At 47.4% G+C, this 20,744-nt stretch overlaps 1 protein-coding gene across 1 annotated transcript; it reads right to left on the reverse strand.

Annotated features, from left to right (window-relative positions):
- Window positions 1–991: 991 nt before the first annotated feature.
- Window positions 992–20,319, reverse strand: LOC119405052 (superoxide dismutase [Cu-Zn]). The gene is made up of 4 exons (XM_037671811.2): window positions 19,956–20,319; window positions 16,168–16,264; window positions 12,567–12,757; window positions 992–1,319 (listed from the first exon to the last, which is right to left on the reverse strand). The coding sequence occupies exons 1-4, from the start codon at window positions 20,178–20,180 to the stop codon at window positions 1,200–1,202; spliced, it is 633 nt and encodes a 210-aa protein (XP_037527739.1). The 5' UTR covers window positions 20,181–20,319; the 3' UTR covers window positions 992–1,199.
- Between the last annotated feature and the right edge of the window lie 425 nt (window positions 20,320–20,744).

Consider the following 20,744-nt stretch of genomic DNA (forward strand, 5'->3'; position numbering starts at 1 on the left):
ATTTTAATTTCGCCACGTGTAGCGCCTCGTGCGTTTGACCCAACGCAGCTTGCCTTTGACCCACTTCTCAAACTCTGCTGCTGCTCCTCCGAAAGCAAGAGCAGCCTACCGAACGCAGCTTGCGGGCCCAGTGTCATGGGTCCCCAATTTTCAATCTCTAATAATTGTTGGGGTTGTGCGTCCAAAACCACGATGGTTGGGCGCACGTTGTTTTGCTTCCCGAAACCACGTGCGCCAAAATATAAGCCCGCGAGCCTGTAGCATTTTGAATCCATCGAAATGCGCCAGCCGCTGATTCGATCCTGCGACCTTCGGGTGAGTAGTCAAGCACCATCACAGGCGGGCGCATGGTTGCCCACTAGAGGGAGAGGGGGGAGGGTCATGTTTTACTCCAGACCCCCTCCCCCGGAGGTCGAGTCCGCAGGAAAGAAACAGCTTCGCAATGGATGAAATAATTAAAATGAAGTGGTGGTCTGCATCCCACAACGGCCTGCTTTTGGTCGCTGTCTTTCCTGTCGGTAAAGGTGTAAAGTAAACAGTTCTTGGAATGCTACATCAGGGATCGTCGGCCGCCATTATAGTCAAATACACCTGTGTTGTCATAACTCTCTAGGTTAAACAGTGACGGACCAGGTCCTGCTGAGTAATGGTATGGAGCAGACCTGGCGCCCCCTTAAGATAAGGAGGATCAGGGCCCCCTTGACCAGCCCCTCGGCCCCACCCCCCACTCCGTGCACGCCAATGAGACCATAACCACTATAGACCATCGCGGCGGTTGAGGAGCTTCCAGCATATCATTGACGTTACTCGGTAGAAATGGCCAACGGCACGGGTGGGGTTCCATTTTTCTCTTCGCGCCCGTTATGAGACGCAGCTGTTCAAACGTGCACGAATCGGCTTTGTTTGATCATCCCACTAGGTACCAGACTCAAGGTTTTGGGCCACGTTATGTACTTACGATGAGCGTTGAAAGAGGCGTAACTGGTTGGGAAAGGAAATAAAACTCGATATTTTATTTACATAAGGTATAAAAAATGTACTCGTTGTATATTGAATTACAATCGACTCGCAGCTCAAAGGGAGCGCGCCCAGTGCCGATGCGGCGACTCAAGCTTGCGCGAATCGCTCGAGCATTGGCTATGGAGAGGGAACAAAGGCGCAGCTGTTTTGCTTAACGAAGTCTCGCGTTACTCGCGGCCTTATTGGTCCTTGGGATGGGTGACCCCGATGACCCCACAGGCGACTATACTTCCAGAGCGGCCGGTCATTCGGCTCTCCGGGGAGCCGCCCTGACCCAGGTCGTCTTCCAACGCGTGAATCTGAAAAACGAAAGAAAGCCAAATAAGCACGTGAATGCGCAAATTAAACACGTTGTGTCTGGCAAATGCATAGATGCGGGACGGTTGCGTTATATAGCAGGTAAAATGAAAAGTCACAGGGTCCCCTTATGCCTTCACCTAAGACGACTCGAAGGCCAAAGCCATCTTACCCCACCACCCTCCGAAATTTCGATGCACCTAACGTGGTTTTGCACTGCCTCCAGGATCACCTCACCTGGTTGTGCATTACCTCCGTGATCGGCATACCTTTGACCAAGGTACAATGTCATGTGAAAACGTCATCACGTGACGTCACAGTGACGTCACAAATTCACGTGACGTCACGCAGGGAGGCGAGGAACTTAATGCATTGTGTTTTGAATATGCTTTCTGTTTGTCGTTTGCTGTTCGCTCTGTTTGCTGTTGCTATTCTTAAGTACCGAAGTACTTAAAGTCTACAGGTCTCTGCGGCCACCTGTAGACTTCATGTGCTTCCCCAAGTGTGAGCGTGATTCTGTCTCTCGCTGTTTTTTATTCTATCTCTTTTCGCCCCTTCATCCCTTCCCCCAGTGCAGGGTAGCAAACTGGACGTGCTTTTCTCTCTTTCCCCCATTTTGAACTTGAGAAACGTTTCTGCATTACAATTCAAGAACTGCTTCTGGAAACCTATGCTTAGCATAGAAAAGAAAAGTTGATTTCGTTTAACTGATCACAACTGACACAGCATTCGTAATGCTTTGCATCAGCAATTTTCTGGGTTTATGCGCCTTGGGCTTTTGATAAAGTCTAAGGCGTCTTGCGTCATAGACAGCGAGACAACGAATGCTGCTATGTTGCTGTCTGGAAAGGAAAATGGAAAGCTCTACTACTGTTGTGCGCTTACGCAAGTGCAAGCGTTTCTATCATAATGTACCTAGTCGATCTTGTTAACTTTTCTTGAAAATTTCGCATTTTGCAGTATTCTGTACGCAAGTTCAATATGCTGTATATTAACTTACGGCATGAACGCTCCTAATATCGCATTCAAGAAAGTTTGGTGTACTTTCAAACAAAGGAACGAACTGAAGGGGAGCGCCAAAGCACAGAAACATGCATGAAGTTTGCTTTAGAAGCCACATCCAGTTTCGAGGTGGTCTCTGTTTTGTAGGATATATACGTTCAAGGAAGGCCTTCAGAGCGTAGTGCAGTTTCACGAGTTTAAACGTTCGGCTGAATGGGCAACAAAGCCATTCAGCCATCACTCACGTTACGAAACACGCGTCTTGGGGGTTATATTTTCGTGGGACTAGAATACATTGGATAGAGAAATAAGACGGCACTGCGCGCATCTCTTCAGTCAAGTGCTATTCGTAGATACTTTTGAGCTCAGCTGACGCGCCCATGAAGGATATAACAATGACCCCTTTGTGAAACATGTCAATTTTTCTTTTTTTGCGCGACTTGTTCTTTCCTTGAGTATAAGTCTCGGTGAACACTGATCTTAACGTTTTTTTTTTCTTAGTTCAATTCTGAAGCAATGCATGAACGATCGACGAGCGGGGTCTACGTATGCATCTGCTTTAGTCTGGGTTCTGTTTGCTGGAATTGAGATGCTTACGTTACCGTAGAAGTTCTTTGGGAAAAGACGCTGCAAGTGTTGCCTTGTCTTGCGTTACTGCCTACAGTGACATCGGAGCGGTATGCACTGTGACGCAAGCAGCATTAACTTGAAGAAAAAAATGGTTGTAGTCTTCATTTGTTAGCTACGGGAAGGATGTAAAACCTCAGTAAAAGATAGCGTGAATAAATGTTGCACAGGTCTCGGTGAACTGAGGAGGTTTCGGAAATCGCGTATTGCTTGTCTGATATCTTTACCCGGATTTCGAGACGCTGTTCGTTTTTTACTTAACGTGATACGTTACCTAGCCTGATAGCACTGCGGTGTTAGCGAAACGAGAAAAATCGATCTGAAGGCTAAAACGCACTCGGGGTGCTGCACGCGAATGTCATCTTTTTCTTTCTTTTCGCGCACGCATCCTTGACTCTTTCGCCTTGCCAAATTGAACTACGGCGAATGGGATCACATGGGGCGGTCTGGATAGCTAGAACCCGCATATATCAAAATCACTAAAAATCGGAAATTGGCTTGATTTTTAGCTACGGGAATTATGTAAAACTTGAGTAAGATATAGCGTGAATAACTGTTGTACACGAATCTGTGATGTATCATATTATGCGATATAGAACTTTTAAAGAATGCACAGTACATTCAATGCAGATTTCGATGCACAAGTTGGCTTTCGCCACTGCTTCACGATAATGCAAAGCAGGCGGCTTACGGCGATACGCGGGGAAGTTTTTTATTTATTTTTTTTTAATTTTCGACGGTTTGTAGTTCGGAGGGCGGGTTACATCCAGGGCCTTGTTGGAGACGGGAAAATACGGTATCGATGTAAACAGCGACTCCACCCCTTCGAAGGCAGCTGTGCGTGATCGTCGGGCGCCAATAGCCTCTGGACCGCCATAGCCATAATTCTGGCGTTGTTTTTCAATATCATACTCAACGTGCTTCTTGGAATGCTGCACTCAGCGGCGACGTCACACTTTTCTCTACGTTCGACTGTGTTGATTATCGGCAGCTTTGCGGAAAAGAGCCAGGTGCTTCCGTTTTGACGGCAGCCATTGCGTTAACAAATGGATTTGAGAAGCGAACGGCGACCCCGCACGACGGCCGCGACGACGAGGATGGCAAGCGGTGGTTTATACTCGCTCTGCGCGGCGCCCTACTAATCACACCGCTCACCCTCCCAAATGCATGCGGGAAAGTCCCCTTCCGTGAGAAAGAGCCAAATTCTTGTGAGGGAACGCCAACTTCTTGGGGCGTATCGCACTGCCCCGTGTTAGATATTTCAAGTGTTTGGGCTATTCTTGTTCGACGTAGCCGTATATTTTCCTATACAATAACGTTAAAACATTGTAGTGTTCGAAACTACTTCGATATAAAGGATAATGCAATTTATCAGAGTTCAATGTAGTCGGGTTTGGCTGTATCACTCTTTCTCTAGAATGAATGAATGAATGAATGAATGAATGAATGAATGAATGAAAGAAAGAAAAAAAAGAAAGAAAGAAAGAAAGAAAGAAAGAAAGAAAGAAAGAAAGAAAGAAAAAGAAAGAAAGAAAGAAAGAAAAAGAAAGAAAGAAAGAAAGAAAGAAAGAAAGAAAGAAAGAAAGAAAGAAAGAAAGAAAGAAAGAAAGAAAGAAAGAAAGAAAGAAAGAAAGAAAGAAAGAAAGAAAGACAGGGAACGAAACAAGTCTGCAAACCAGCCAGCCACTCAAAACAAGCGGTGAAGCATTCTACCTAGCAGACCAGCGAATCAGTTTTTCGCAGTCCCTGCGCGTCATTGTTAGATGCGTCTCCTATCCACGCGTGAGCCTTATAAGCCCAATTTCGCTCTTACATCCATGCCGCACACACGAAAGCACTCGGTACAGCTGCGCGCCGCAATCTCCTCCTCCTAATTAGCTCGCATACCGCGGAACAACAACAACAAAAAAACAACGATATGTCCCAGCCAGTAAACATTCTGCAAGCTTCAGCAGCGATCGTGTTCCTTTCTTTTGTTTTCCCGTACATGTGTACATTGGAGCCGTATATCCCCACATCTCTGCGCCAAATTGATCTCCGCTTGTTGGCCTAACCCGTAGGCTCAGGCTTGGACAGCTAGAAGAGTGCACCTCAGCGTCTATCTCTCTCCTAAACATTTTCCCTCTTGCATGGGTTGTCGGCCGCTATACAAGGTCCCCGTTGCACGGTATGGCATGCCAACGGGGGCACGCCGGTTTCAATTACTCGGCGAGGCCCATGCTTTCAGGCTTAAGGGTTCTATACAGGGGCTCAGTCGTCCCGAGAGAAAAACACTGGCGTGATCCTCGAGAGAGCGAGACGGTCGCCGAACTTGTTAAGGAAAAGGATTAGACTAGAAAGGACCCGCGTGGTCGCTGGCACCTCTTGTTTCGTTCCTCAGATTATGTCTCAGACGTGATGACTGTGTTTTAATTTGTTCTTTTTGAAAGCATATCTGGGCTAGAAAGAACAGCGTCGCACTTCGATGCAGAATAAAGAAAAAGTTTGGAGCGAAGTTTCTTAAGGGATGCTGTCGTATTGCGAGATGCATTTAATAAAGATATACGTAGTGGCTCGCTACTAGCATAGTTGTATTTCATGGCATTGTTATAAGAGCTAAAAGCCAACTGAAGCCACCGGCCCGTCACTGTGGTCTAGTGGTTATGGTGCTCGACTGCTGTCCCGAAGGTGGCGGGATCGAATCCCGGCAGCGGCGGTTGCATTTTCGATGGAAGCGAAAATGCTTGAGGCCCGTGTACTTACATTTAGGTGCACGTTAAAGAACCCCAGGTGGTGGAAATTTCCGGAGCCCTCCACTACGGCGTTTCTCATAATCATATCCTGGTTGTGGGACGCTGAACCCCAACAATTATCATTATTAACTGAAGCCATCATTTGGAAACTGTGGCCAATAGTACCCTGTACTGGCATTCTAATAAATAGTGTAGGCTACACAAAAACTATACACTTTGTCTATATTAAAGTTGCAATGTATATGTTGTCTGGATTAGAGTTTATGTGGTCGTATGTAAGTGGTACCTTGGATCACAGGTCTTTTTAATGTTTTAGCTAAGAAAACGACTTTATGCAGACCCGCTAACTAAAATCTATCTTTAGTTCTCACAGTATGCTTCGAAATTAAAGAAAGAAAAATTGCGACGTTCACTTTCGTCACTGCTCAGTTAGCCAGAGGAACGTCGCTATGGAGTGAAGACAGAATCGAGTTTTTTATCATGTACGTTGGACCTGCGCAGGGTTTTCCATCAGGGAGGGGGGTTATCGCAGCGCCCCCCCCCCCTACTAAGTCAATATATGGGGCAGGTTTTGCGCCCCCCTCATAGATGACCAGGGGAGGGTGGGCTGAGATGAACCGCCTCCCCCCTCCTGATTCACGGGGGGGGGGGGGTCGTCACCCCCCCCCCCCGTCGCCCCCCGGACGCACGCCTATGATCACGGATACAAATAATGAGGAGGCGCCCACCGCTGTCCCTGAAGTGAAGTATGTACATACAATTATTGCATTCTGCCGGTACTAATATAAGAAATCATGAATGGTAATCTACCACTGTCTCTCAAGAGGAAGGTATATAACAGCTGCATCTTACCGGTACTTACCTACGGAGCATAAATCTGGAGACTTACAAAGAGGGTTCAGCTTAAATGAGGACGACGCAGCGAGCGATGGAAAGGAAATGATAGGTGAACCTTAAGAGACAGGAAGAGATCAGAGTGGGTCAGGGAACAAACGGGAGTTAAGGATATCATAGTTGAAATCAACAAGAAATGCATATAAGCCGGGCACGTAGCACGTCGGCAGGATAACCGGTGGTCATTAAGGGTAACTGACTGGATTTCAAGAGATGGCAAACGCGTGAGGGGTAGACAGAAAAGTAGGTGGGTAGATGAGATTAAGAAGTTTGTAGGTATAACGTGGCAGCAGGAAGCACAGGACCGGGTTGATTGGCGGAACATGGGAGAGGTCTTTGCCCTGCAGTGGGCGTAGACAGGCTGATGATGATGATGATGATGATGATGATGATGATGAATATAAGGAACGGAAACTTGGAGGGTAACAAGAAAACTCGTGAAGCTAATAATAATATCTGGGGTTTTACGCGCCAAAACCACGACATGATTATGGGGCACGTCGTTGCAGAGGACTCCGGAAATTTAGAACATTTGATGTTCTTTAGCGTGCACTGACATCGCCCGGCGGACGGGCAACTCGATGAGAAGTTGAGGGTGGTGCAGCCTGCGATCCAACGTAAAATGAAGCGCTTAACACTAAGAGACAGGAAGGCAGTGGAGTGGATCATAGAACAAACGGGCCTAGCCGATTTTCTAGTTGGCACGATGAAAAAGAATGTAGTCGGGCAGGCCACCTAGCGCGCAGCACAGATAACCGATGATCAGTTATAGCCGCACCATTTGGCCCCTTCTCTCGTTATTTGTAGTAATCCTCCCGACAAAAAGCAGGGTGTTGCAGGATGCTGAAAAGCGGCATGTGGCAACTCAGATTGGGCGCGACATAGTCGCGCCCAATCTGAGTTGCAACATGCTGCCCGTGGTCAAAGTGCCGCCAACACTACACGGTAGCTCTTACATACAAAACAATCAGTGACGTAAACACTATTTCGACTGGTATTTCCAAAACCATGGCCTCCGTGTTGAAACTCATTTTGAGCGTCACTGTACACTACCATGGAACGGCCTGTTGCAATGAAAAGAGCGCGAAATCAGCCAAACAAGTTGCGCGGCTGGTTATACTCTAGGAAGACTAATCCAATTATAACGTCACGAATCCATTGTATTGCTCCGTTGCTCCACATTGTCTGGGTGTCCTTTTAATGCCACGCGATATTCTTTGCAACCTAACGGATCAACGACACAAAGCAATCCCCGGTGACATCCCGTGCACTAAACCCCTGAAAGCTTCCGGTGAAATGCTTTAAAACTTGAGAGTGCTTTTCACAAAGGGCGAGGAGGTTGAGAAAGAGAATTTGACGCGAACGCTGGTGAACCTGAACGTCCCCTCACATTGCCAGACCATCTAATAGAGTGCAAAAACAAAGAAACAAACTTTGAGCGCACCAACGCAACGCAGGCCCGTACTTATTTCGACACGCAAAGTTCGCGTTTTCCCAACCCGGATTCGAACGCCTGTTCTGGAAGCTTTCCCGGCGGCCCGGCGGGGATTACAGTAAATCCCCGAGGAACGAATCGCGTTCCCGCCCATAGACTCGCGTGTTTACACAGGGCGTTCCAAGTTCCCCGAGAGAAGCTACATTGACTGTATTGCTTGCAGCGCCAGCGGAGTCGTGCGCCGAAAGCCGTGTAATAGTCGCCAATACTAGCCAACATTAGTCAGTGCCGGTAGTACTATGCAGTTACATACAATTTTACTAGAAGAAACTCTGTCGCTGCGATCGTTCCGCCACCGTGGGAACGATGGGTGGTACATGGATTTGCCTAGTCTTCGTGCTTGCGCGAATGCAGTTGTGGCTTTGTTTATTGCTTGCTTTGGCTTTTGTTTCGGATAAAAGGACGGATCGTTGCGAACTTCGTGACCACATTTGAATCGGTGAGCCTAAAGAAGTTAAAGTGGTGAAATGAAACTGCTGACTTTTGCTGAACTTCGTCTTGCGACAAAGTGGCTTCGGGTCACACGGAACCAAACGGAGCCGAAAGAACGAAGCTTAGGCAAATCCATGTGCTACCCATCATTCCCATGCTGGCTGAAGCGCCGTGCTTTGCAGCTCCCATGGACACTAGCGGCAGATTTATCTTTAGTACATAATTAGTAAACTATGGCACTATGTGCATTAATAATCATGGCGAGGACAGACACAAGGTTATTTTTTTTTGTACTTAAGTGTTTCAGCTCCCGACACGGCAGCCTCCTATATGCTGACAAAACCTAAAGAGAAACTATCGCAAGCATGGAGTTTCTTCGAGGTAGCCTTTGCTAGAATTGCTTCATTATAGTTTCTGCGCACTCACGGACCGCCACATTTTTGCACATCGTAGCCACATACAGATTTTCTGTAAAGGCTCTGGGCGCAAACTAAATGCGGAGAAAGAAACACAGTGAACAGGACGGGCCTCAAGTTCCTACTGGTTTATTCTACACGAGAGAAACGCTTTTAAGGCAGATCTTGGGACACCTGATCAAAGTTCGGATGCACGTACATCATGTTCAATCAACTACGCATAATAATCAACAAAACCATAGAGTGTCCGAAACAGCCAAGTACCTTATCTTGAAGGGACGAAGACTGTGTACTGACGCAGGCTTGTCCGTGTTTAGCTTGCGCCGAAAAGATTTATTGAATTACGAATCTTGATAAATGTTGGGGTTTTACGTCCCAAAACAACCTTATGATTACGAGAGCCGCCGTACTGGAGAGCTCCGGATATTTTGACCACCTGGTTTTCTTTAACGTGCTAAAGCACACCATTCTCCAGCATTCTGCTTCCATCGAAATGCGTATACCACGGCTGTGATTCGATACCGCGACCTTCGGGTGAGTTAAATATGAACATTCACCAACTAACTCAAATCAAGATTCAGCGTTCGTGTTGTCCGGTTGTCTGGCCTAGTGTCCCGTGTCTTCAAGCCTCGCCTCATTTGATGATGAATACCGACCGAACATAGCTCATCTTTATGGCGTTATGTGAGAGGCTTTGCACGCGCAAACATTCACGAGTGCACTGTTTCTATAACTCCCTAATTAACTCGCGTTGAGACGCGTGGCATGTTTACGGCCGTCGTCCACGCGTCGGCAACGATGTACGCTGCAGTTTCAAAGCTAATGCCGACGAGTTCCATAATACGAGTCCAGCGAAAGGATTTAACCGTGGACGGGAAGCGTCCGCGTTAAGCTCCTGTCGCGCATGAAGCGGAAGTGGTTGGCTTTAGAGAGGAAGTAGGCGAATAACAGTTTACTATGGCGGGTAGTTAATTTATGCAACTTGTTTGGACGATACACAGCGGGAGTTGTTGACATGTCGGAGCGCGCCAATTTGAAACGAGCAAACAAGCCTTCCGACATTGCCACGGCGCAGTACACGGCGACGTGATGAAAAGCTTAGTGTACTCGTCGTCCGCGAATGCAAAGAAAACGCGTGATATTTTGAAAGTAGGGGTGGCGGCCCTGCAATTTGTCTTAGGGTGTAACGCCGGCTGTAGGGGCGCCGGCAGTCAGAATAACTTCGAAATGCTGGCTGGAATCGTGGGCTAGTAAAGTGCGTTCAATAACTTTCCAGGTCTGTCGCGTGCAATCTGTTTTTGTACCGTGCGAGAGAGTGCTATTCGGAGAAGAGGAATAATGCAGATATTTCGCCGAACGACAAGACCACCTGCCACAATGTACAGGAAGCATTTGAGCACCTCGGTGAAGGCGTACTGATTACTCTAAAAAAATCATGATAGATCACGATAGGCGTGCGCAGAGCTTTCCAATAAAAGACCCCCCCCCCCCCCTTGTGCGCACGCCTATGGAGATCATCAGAGTCAAGAGAGGCAGTAAATGGTACGAAATATTGAAGCAGGTTGCTACGATGGTATGTTATCGCTTGGATTACACGAACTCGTAACAAGACGGAGCACATATCGGCACGCTTAAATCGACGTGGCGATGCGTAGCGAGGATCCGGCCCAATGTAACTGCGCAACGCAAACCATAGCTGTGTGATCAAGGCTTGATTGATGTACTAGCTGTTCATGAAACAGCATGGAAGGGAGGGGGTGGCCGCAGCACGATGCATTGAAATAAATGGTCGATACGTTCATTTAGCTCGAAGTACGTAATCCCGTTCAAGATGAAAAATACTTGAACAAGGGGTGTCACCGGAGGCAACTTTTCGACAAATCGTCTTTGTCTTCTTGCCTATCTTAGTGCGGGTATGTGCACACACATACACGCGATCTACAACTAGTCCCAATGATACCTTATATTCCCGCTATGGCATGTGTCGTAGCCTGAATATAAGCCCAGTTCATTACATTCTACGAAGCGGCGCTGGTTGCGTAGCCAGAGCCACCCAGAATTTTTGGGGTAGAAGAGGAACTAACTTAACCATGGTAGTCACTTGACCTTGTGAAGATGTGAGTCGGTTTCGTAATAAACTCACACGTAAGCCACTCCTGTTCTTAAACGACTTTTCTCGGTGAATGCTCAGCGAAAGTTATTTCAACTCTTGGTGTTGTCAGCATATTCGCGGTAGCGCTGTCGCGACTATCGAATGAACCTTTAGGACAATTTGACCGAACTTGATTTTTTGGAAGTTGACTCTACTCTCCTTTGAGCGCGTGGATCACCGTCATTTTAATTTAATCTGCGTCCATATAAACTGCTCGCGATGGTCGAATCGCTGAGCATGTGTTTTTTCTAGGCAGCCCATCGTGAAAACAATATACTTGAGCGTTTTGCGCGCACAATCGTAAAATTGTACGTAAAGTGGGCTTCCTTTACCATTCGAGAGCCTGAGGTGGAGCAGCCTCTACAGGACAATTTGCTAAATAAAACGAAGAACAATAACGTTGCTTTGTTAAAGCAAACGCCTTACACGCTTCATCAAGAGCGAAAGTGACCGTCGACGGCGTTAACACGAAGCGATGAAAAAAAATCATGTGATGACGTCATCATGACGCGACAGATCGCAGAAATTTTGAATTTGTCACATCATGACATAATCACACGACTTCGTCGCTTGGTGAGAGGAGGACCGACCCCGGAAGCACTGCAAAACCGCATGAAGAGCAGAAAGCTTGCAATTCCTCCGATCCCGGAGGCCCTGCAAAAACACGTGAGGTGCAGGGCTCTCGAAATGCCTCCGATTCCGGAGGCAGCGCAAAACCCCGTGAGGGGAAGAAAGCTTTCGGGAAAATCAATACAAGCGACTGAGAAGAAAAACAAGAAGGATATCGCCTTCGACTCGTCTGGCGGGAACGCATAAAAGACCATTTGTGGTGCGATCTTGTACGCGTTACAAAATAAACACGGAGGCGTGGCAGTACATCCAGCCGCACGTGACCGCACGCGAATGGCCCATTTGAACCGCGACAGACGTCACGGCTCTGCATTGACCAATCGCGTGCGGTCACGTGCGGCTGGTTGTCATGCCACGCCTCCGTGTTTATTTTGTAACGCGTACAAGATCGCACCATTGATTTGCTTTTTTTCTTTTTTTTTAGCCACTTCCTCCTAGTATACGTAAGCGCTGCAGTGCCCGTTAAAGATTTATTTTTTTTAAAGACGTTGCTTTGTAAGCCAGCTTACATTCTCCAATATTACATAAGCTCAATGTGGTGCATAATTTAGTGTCCCAAGCTATCCATGCGCACGTATGTGCGAAGGGAAACTAATAATTGCTGGGGTTTAACGTCCCAAAACCACGATATGATTACGAGGGACGCCGTATTGAAATACTCCGGAAATTTCCGCCAGCTGGGGTTCTTTGACGTGCACATAGCTAAATCTAAGTATACAGGCCTCAAGCATTTTCGCCTCCATCGAAAATGCGGCCGCCGCGGCCGGGATTCAACCCCGCGACCTTGCGGAGGGAAACTGAGTATTTTTCTATTATTGTGGCGCATCCGTACATATTAAGGACATTTATGTAATCAAACGTTCACTTACGATAGCTGAGCGGCCTACGATGGAGTTTGGTCCGTTGAGCGACACGAGCCGGTCCTTGATCGTGAAGAAGACCTCGCCCCGAGAATCGGCCTCGACGTTCCCGAGGTCTCCAACGTGGCGAACGACGTCCACACGAGCCCCGTGCCAGCTGCCCCTGCCCACGTCAAAATGGGGGCCCGTGCTCGAGCAGCCTGCGATGTAAAGTCACGCAGAATAAGGCATCCCCGTCAGATTAACGACATCTAAGAATTCTCCTGAAGATGACATGTCCGCTTGTCGAAACGTCGGCTGCAGCGACAATCCGCGTTCACGAATTGTTCATCTATTTCCTCATTGGTGCCTCTTGAAATCAAATTATAGTAGTAAAATCAAATTATATTCACATGTAGGAAGGAAAGCTTGTATCAGTCTCATTTACACCTTTGTCTCGTTTTCTCACCCTCTTAAAGAACGCCGGGCTAATTCAAATCAGTCCACCTCGACGACGTCGCAATAGCAGTTATAGCCTTGCTGCAAGCCTGGATGCACGGCTAGCATGGCGCCAACTTGACGGGACTGCATATGTACTCAACTTCCTAACTTACCATCGTCACTCAGTACTCCTTTCTAGTTCCGTTTCCCCGGTGCAGTAGCAAGGCAGAGCACACTATCGCTCATCCCGACCTCTCTGCCTTTCTGTAAATAAACCCCTCTCTTTCTTTCTGTCTTCTAATTTGAATATCCTTCTATCTTCTCATTTGAATAGAGAGCAGATCGAGCATCGACAAAGCTTCGTGGCATTCATTGTCCGAATAATTCAAGCACACTCGAACACAGAAGGACGATGTGCATGCAAGCATCAACGGCGGCCCCCTAGGGGGCATCAGACCTTTGTAAGCGGAGTATACACACTTCCAAGGCAACCCGCGTTGCAGAGAGGATCATCGCTGCCAACTTCACTGGCGCGCTTTTGCGCGCGATCGAATTCGAACGATGTAGGCGGCAGCGAACCACCATCCGACGAAAAACACGCCACATCGAGCGGAATGATTGATCGGGGTCCGGTATTTTGACGGCTTCGCCGCTGTGCGAGACGCGTGGCGATGCGAGTAACGCGAGATTTGCACTAGCGTTCAGACTGCGTGCCAAGAAATGGGTCGAGGAACTACGCTACATACCTTGATTTGGTCTCTCCTGGGTAAAGTACGCGTTTTACGAACTGCTACGTAGTTATGCAGCGGGTATCGACGCACTCTTACAGGAAAGTTCTTAGTACTTATCCTTCGATATATAAGTATAGAAAGTGTTCAAATAGGCCACGGAAATTGATCGCCCTGCCCCTCGTTACATTCCAGAGTTTTACGAGCCAAAACCACGATACGACATGAGACGCGCTGTAGTGGAGGAATCGGGAATTTTGACCGCCTAGGGTTCTGCTAAATATTATAGCACACGGGTGTTTTGAACAGCGAAGCAGTTAAAGCTGGCAGTAAGACGTCCGTTAACAAAACACCCCTGCTGCGCCGTTGCTGAAAATAGCCAAGCAGCCGCCGCGCCGAGGAGCAGCCGCCGCCGAGCCGTCGCCATAGCAACCGCCACAGTTTCTTACACCGTGGCTCAGGGACAGCTATTACAACACATTCAGAGTGGCAAGCTTTGCGCGCATTCCGAATCCGCCTGTCGCGGTCTCTTGGCTGCCTCTTCTTCGGCGAAGTACGCTGGATCCAATCGCCGCCGGCGTTGTTACTTCCATGCTGCAGCACGACGAGCTGAGGATCAATCAACTGCGCTGTGCCAAACTTTGCGCAACTTAGTGCAAATTTCCCGCATATATTTTTTTTTCATTCCGGCCCCGCTGAACTGCGGCCGCCGCGGCCGGAAATCGGACCCGCGCCCTCGTGCGAGGCAACGAGATGCGAAGGATGCAAGCTGCCAGGAAAATGTCGGCGTGAGAAAAGCTTGTTCTTCATTGTTGCATATTGCTAACGATGATCGGTTACCAGATTCGTTGCATAGTCCGCTGTAACTTGATTGAGAAAGAGGCTAATTTCAAACTTTGAAGCTTCGTTTAGCACGAATTTTCTATAGCTATACGCAACTCCGTGTTTCAGAGTAGCGTGAGATCTTGTGGAACGTCTGCCTTTCATAATTGGCATAAATTTTGTTTTAGTGGCAGGTAATCAATCGAGTTAAGTGCTGAAAATTTTAAATTATCTTGGCCTAAATGACCAATTTAACGATTCGCAGAAGTACGCTAATTCCGGCGAAGCCGAGTAGAAAAATGTCCTATTCACCCAGTTTTGTACTTGAATCAGTTCTACTAGCTTCATAAAAGTACCTGACCCCCCCCCCCCCCTTTTTTTAAATCGCTGTCTGAACACATCAAGAATCATCGGTAAGCCAGTCTCCGATGTCCTCATGCACTCATTATCCGTAGAACGTCGTCGAAGCAGTTTGCAAGGTCATCTCCGCCTAGTCCGCCCTGAGTTCACCGTACAATTTCGAAAGCGTTCCCAGCCTGTTCCCGTAATTATCGGTGGTGATTGCGACGACAGCACGTCGGCGCCTGCCGAAGCTGTCCCTCGAACACCGAGCGCGCGCTATTTGTCCAGCGCCGGCTTTCGTCATCATCACCCACTGGCACCTTCCCTTCGTACTCCAGCGATTTTCTCATCAATCATTTGCCCTCTTCTGCAAACTGCGGCCGGATAAAAATGTCCGAACCACGCGGAGGAAACGGCGACCTTGTCGTCAGGTTTTTACTAATTTTTTTTTCTTGCGCTGTAGACGTTCGATCGCAGAGCCGGCTGGTCTTGGTTGATGAGTGGACGCCTCTTAAGCCCCTCCCCCTCCTCTCTTTTCGCCCCCTACCATCCAATCAGACGATGGTGTCTGTGTCATTGTTTTGAGTTCTGCACGCGGGGCTCACCATCCAATCCAATGATGGCCCTTCCCCTGTTATGACTGCGGTGCGCGTCTCGTAGAGAACGCCGTGGTTTCCTGCAAACGTACAGCCGTCAGCACGCTTAACACGAACGCTCCGCTGCGTGGCATGGATCGATTTGACTGATACCAGCCGCGAAGTGCTGGGCGCTGCTACCGAGATGATACCTCGGCATGCTTGGATGGTATGTCGGCGTGCATTGGTAACATCTCGGTAACAGAACACAAAGCTAGGCGGCGCTGGCGTCAATCAAACTGTCTCAGGCCGCGCTACGGAGCGTTCGTGTTAAGCGTGCGAATGGCTGTATACGTTCTTCAAGTTTGATTCACATAAGTTCCATTAAGTAAGTTCATGAAACCTGTGTTCAACGTAATTGCGATGTTATGAAATATATTGAAAACCGAAAAGCGGCTGAACTTGGTCCTTCTGCATAGATGAAAAATATATATTGGGGACATATCCAACAATCGGACTAGAATAGCGTGAATTCGGTACCTTAATGTAATTTTTACGGGAGTAAAGGGTTGTGGATATCTATTAGAGCAGTTTATACTGCAGTTCGTAACATGGTAACGCTTACATCAGGCGAAATGCGGTAATTATTTTGTCACAATCCACAGGCGCAAGGCTAAGGCGTGGCGTTCTTCTCGTAGGATTCGAGGGCGAACGTTTACTCACCATGAGTGAGGTCACCTCGCAGATGAATGTGGAAACCGTGAAGTCCAGGTGATAGTCCAATGACGTCACCAGTTATGGTCACGAAGTCGTCGGGGTCCTGCAATGACGTCAGCAGTGTCCGTTCAATCGTTCAGTTTTTTCAAAGTATACATCCGGTTCGTACTTACGTATTAAAAGCACTAACACGACAGGGGCAAGAAAGGGCGCAACAGGAGCGCTTGTCCGCTGTCGTGTTAGCGCTTTTAATGCGTAAGTGTTAACCAGTACCGAATAAAGCTAGTCTTTCTGTTTTGCTTCAATTTATACATCCGAGTCGCTCCTTCTCTCGCTCTTTCATCGAATGTGGCCGCCGCGAACTCCATCGAATGCCGTACCACAGGGTACAACGCCATGGCAGTGATTCTACCGCGGAAGCTATGACTTGTGCCTTCTACGTTTTCTGGTGCTAGCATATACATGTAACGTATTTCAGCTATACGTGACCCAGTTTTTCGTCTTCCGTCAAAGATACAGCGTTACTTTCAAATAGGCCAGCTGCTTATGAAATTATATTACGCCACGTCAGATTTTCTTTTCTTTTTCGATGCAAAGATACACTGTATATTACGATGACACGTGATCTGGTTATCTTTTTGGGGACAAACCGCTACACCGAGATAAAATATAACGAATCCGGCTGGTTTTGCTTTTCCGTGAGCGAAATCATGATCATATATGCACAACCCTCGAAGGTACAAGCACCGTAACTGATTTACCAGTGGCGTAGCCAGAAATTTTTTTCGGGGGGGGGGGGGGGGGGTTCAACCATACTTTATGTATGTTCGTGCGTGCGTTTGTATGTGTGCGTGTATATTATACGCAAGCAAAACTGAAAAATTTCGAGGGGGGTTTGAACCCCCCCCAACCCCCCCCTTGGCTACGCCCCTGTGATTTACTGATGTCTAGATGAAGTCAAAGTTAATGTATAAGCTGCACAGCAAGAGCAAGGCGGCTAAAATCATCGAGCCAATTTGTCTCTCTCTGAACAGCACTCTCGCAAAACCCATCCGTCAACTGGTTTAGTAACCAGCGAACACCAACCGCAAGTACACGTTGCGTCATCGTCACATACGAGGCTTGCACATTAACGTCAGAGGCAATTTTTCCTCGTTAGTACGACGCGCTGTGTTAGGTCAGGTTTCACCCACAAATCACTGAACTTTCCCTCTAAAAAAAAAAAAGGAAAAGGCGGTTTCTACGCTATGCGCAGTTACGGCTCGTCTCGCTTGTTACGCGCAGCATGGCGTCGAGTGTGAAATGCACACGAGGAAATATGGCACAACCTCCTCGGCGTACATTCGCAGTTGCGTGAAACTGTTTCAAATAACTGTGTGGAAGTTTCAGTATCTGTTGCCCAAGGAGGGGCAGGGAAAAAATACAACATGCGACAAACTGGAGAATAGAAATTAGTAGGTGCATGCGAATATTCGCAACTTTCGAATAACCTATCGAATGTCACTCTATTCCACTGTGTCTTCGAAACCAACAGGTATTCGTAAATACCAATATTTTAGAACGCATTTCGAACAATTCAAAGTTTAGAGCTGTCCGTTATCAAACATAACTCTGGAACATTAGTGGGAAGTGTTACATCCTGCTGACTATAATATAAAGACATGAAACATTTTTCGACATCTTTGGGAATATTTAATGAGTTCTGATTCCGTTAATCAAGTGATTATTATACAACGTTCCACAACGTGCACTAGAACGAAGACACCTTCCTAAATTTCATATTAAGGTTCACCAATAACAATAACATAAAAGCCAGTACACCAATAGTAACGACAAATATACCTGTATTTACATAAATACAGACGCTACTCATTAAGTTTAATTGAACATCGATGTTACGTAATGATTCAAGCATTCATCTGCAGTGCTTCCTTAGTTGCGTTTACTTCCGCTACCTCTCAAGCTGCACGGTCGTTTGACGAGCTTCCACATTGCTGCACGCAACTACCGAAAAGCGCGGTCGGTTCTATCGCGTTACGAGAGCACGCCAGCGGGTTTGGAAAGCGTCAGTCGAACTAACGACGCGTATCGCAAAATTTCACGGACCGTATGAGTGAAGAAAATGAAAACGAGGAAGACACTGGCGATATGACCGGATTTCGAGCGCAGAAAAGCGTTTAAAGGAAAAAAAAACAAAAAGACACACGCCTTGTTTTGGGAAACGCAGCTTCGCCTAAACTACTGCGACAAAAGCCTCTGAACTTTACGATGTCGTTGACCTCGTTCCCGAGGATTTGTTTAGTACGTTTTGCTATTGATTGCGGTGCCAGCGCAACTGGGGCGTCCTAAAATCTGCGGTCAGAAACTGGGTTGTCATCGTTCCCTCCCTCCCCCTCATTTACTTTTTTTTTACATCCGGCGTAGTTTATTTTTACGCTTTAGAAAAGGCCACGAAATGAAACTTTGAGGCTTACGCCGAATAACAGTTTTAAACCCTTGGAACGCTTTGCCTTGACCTTTGTTTTATTTTTTTTTTCAATCGCTAGTTAGTTCGGCATATCGCGTGGATATTTCTATGAGGCATTGAGGCGCGAGTCAAGGACCAGAACAGATTCAGAGAATTCTTCTGGCCATCGAAGAAGAATAATTTCAAGAAGAAAACTACATTCTCGAAAGTTAGCGCTGACACATTGCACGCTAAAGTTCCACGTACAGCCGTCATCTTTGTGAAAGGCAACACGCGAGCGCGGGGCAGATAGCCTCGAAGCCCACATGTGGCGCGGAACAGTGGCGAAATGCGAAAATAAAATGATTGAGCGGTGCCGTTTCTTCAACTGCTTACACTGCCGTGATGATTGTGCGCATTTTTTTACGCTTTCCTTTTTAAACCCATCCTTTGTTGGGACATTTCAGCAAAACGAGATTGTTTTCAACAGCGATTATTATTACAGCTTCGGAAGCATTCGGGGCAAACGAAAAGCACAATATATATTGCAACAAGGGGTGAGGGCAATAGAAAGAATGACATCGCTCGCTCCTTTTCGTTCCACATCCCGCCGCGACGCCGCGCCACATGTGGGCTTTGACGCTACCTGCCACGCATTCGCGCCGCCGGAATCACACTCGGAATCACAGTCGGAATCACAGTCGGAATCACACCTGTCTAGAGTGCCCAGCCGGACGCTTCAGCTGCCGTTTTTTGCAGAAATATGCAAAGAGCAACACCGTAATTTTACCAAACATAGTCATGCCGCGTGCTAGGCTCTTGCGCTATAATTCAAGCTTGAACATAAGCTTGTGGCTAACCTGAGGCAGCAGCTGCGGTTGACACCAGCGTCCACGGCCACGCGCTCGACCGCTCAAGACAAGTGCGATTCCGACTGTACTACTACTACGTGCAGCAAATGATGGCGAGTGGTTGGCGCACCCTCTCAGCCCTTGCTAGTCGCCAGCTACCGATAAATCATGATATTCTAGTGCATAACTAAGTATAACTGTATAATCACTAGTATAACTATGAACTGATAAAAGAGGATCGAGCTGCGCGTAGGTCCTGAAGTGAAGAAGACAGACAAACCAGCCCCTCACCAGCACAACCCTCAATGCTTATACTCGTACGTGGCGAAACTCTGACGCTTGAGTGTTTAGCGCAACTCAGAGTAAAACGAAACGTACACGCTGTCGTCTTGTCCTCCCTTCTACCCCTACCTTTGTTTACTTCTACTGTGAGTTGCGCTAAACAGTCAGAACGTACACCAACTCGCCCAGACTTCTCACTTTGTGGTGAAACTCACCTCCTGCTGAAAGTTGAGCACTCCGGTGACGTTGCTTCCTTGAGACTGGCCGAGGACGCAGATGGCGTCCGTCACGACGGGTTCGTCCATGCGGCGGGCGAAGAGGACGTATTCGGGACCGAGAACCACGGCTTCGGAGCGCATCGTCGCCCACAACAGCGCGAACAGTAGGAACGCGAAAGCGCACAGCGCACTTGTGGTCGGCATTCTCTCGCAGATGAACATGTCGAAAGTCACGCGAGACTCGTCCGTACTACGTAATACGAATCAATTATTTGCGAAGATGCCGAATTTGAAACAGTGTCTTCACGAGACTCGTAAATTGTTTACCGACAAGAACGGCTGTAAGAGACGAGCGCGAATATCGTGACAGGCTCGACCGGGGGCTCTGTTAATTGAAAAAGAAAGAAAAGAAAATCAGAAATAACTGACCCGCCCACTTTTCTCGCGAGATATTGACTGATGCGTGACTGCGCGGGAGTGTTTCCAAGAATACACTGAATTTTTTTTTGTACACACACGTGTCCCGTTATAAAGCCGAACTTTCGATGCGTCAGCCTGGCATTGACAGATAAGTACCAGTTTAGCTGTCATGCGAACACGTGTGTTATGAGTTGTAATAGTAAAGTACGAATGTTTTTTACGCGTATTTATGTCTTCTTTTATAGTGACTAAAGATTCAGTGGTGATTTACTAGTACATTTAAGGTCACTGCACAGAAATCACCTTTAATTACTTCTGATTACAGTCAGTAACCTTGGTAGCCTAGAGAAGCCGGCGTTATCCGAC

This window comes from Rhipicephalus sanguineus, chromosome 9, assembly GCF_013339695.2.
Source record: "Rhipicephalus sanguineus isolate Rsan-2018 chromosome 9, BIME_Rsan_1.4, whole genome shotgun sequence".
Lineage (NCBI taxonomy): Eukaryota > Metazoa > Arthropoda > Arachnida > Ixodida > Ixodidae > Rhipicephalus > Rhipicephalus sanguineus.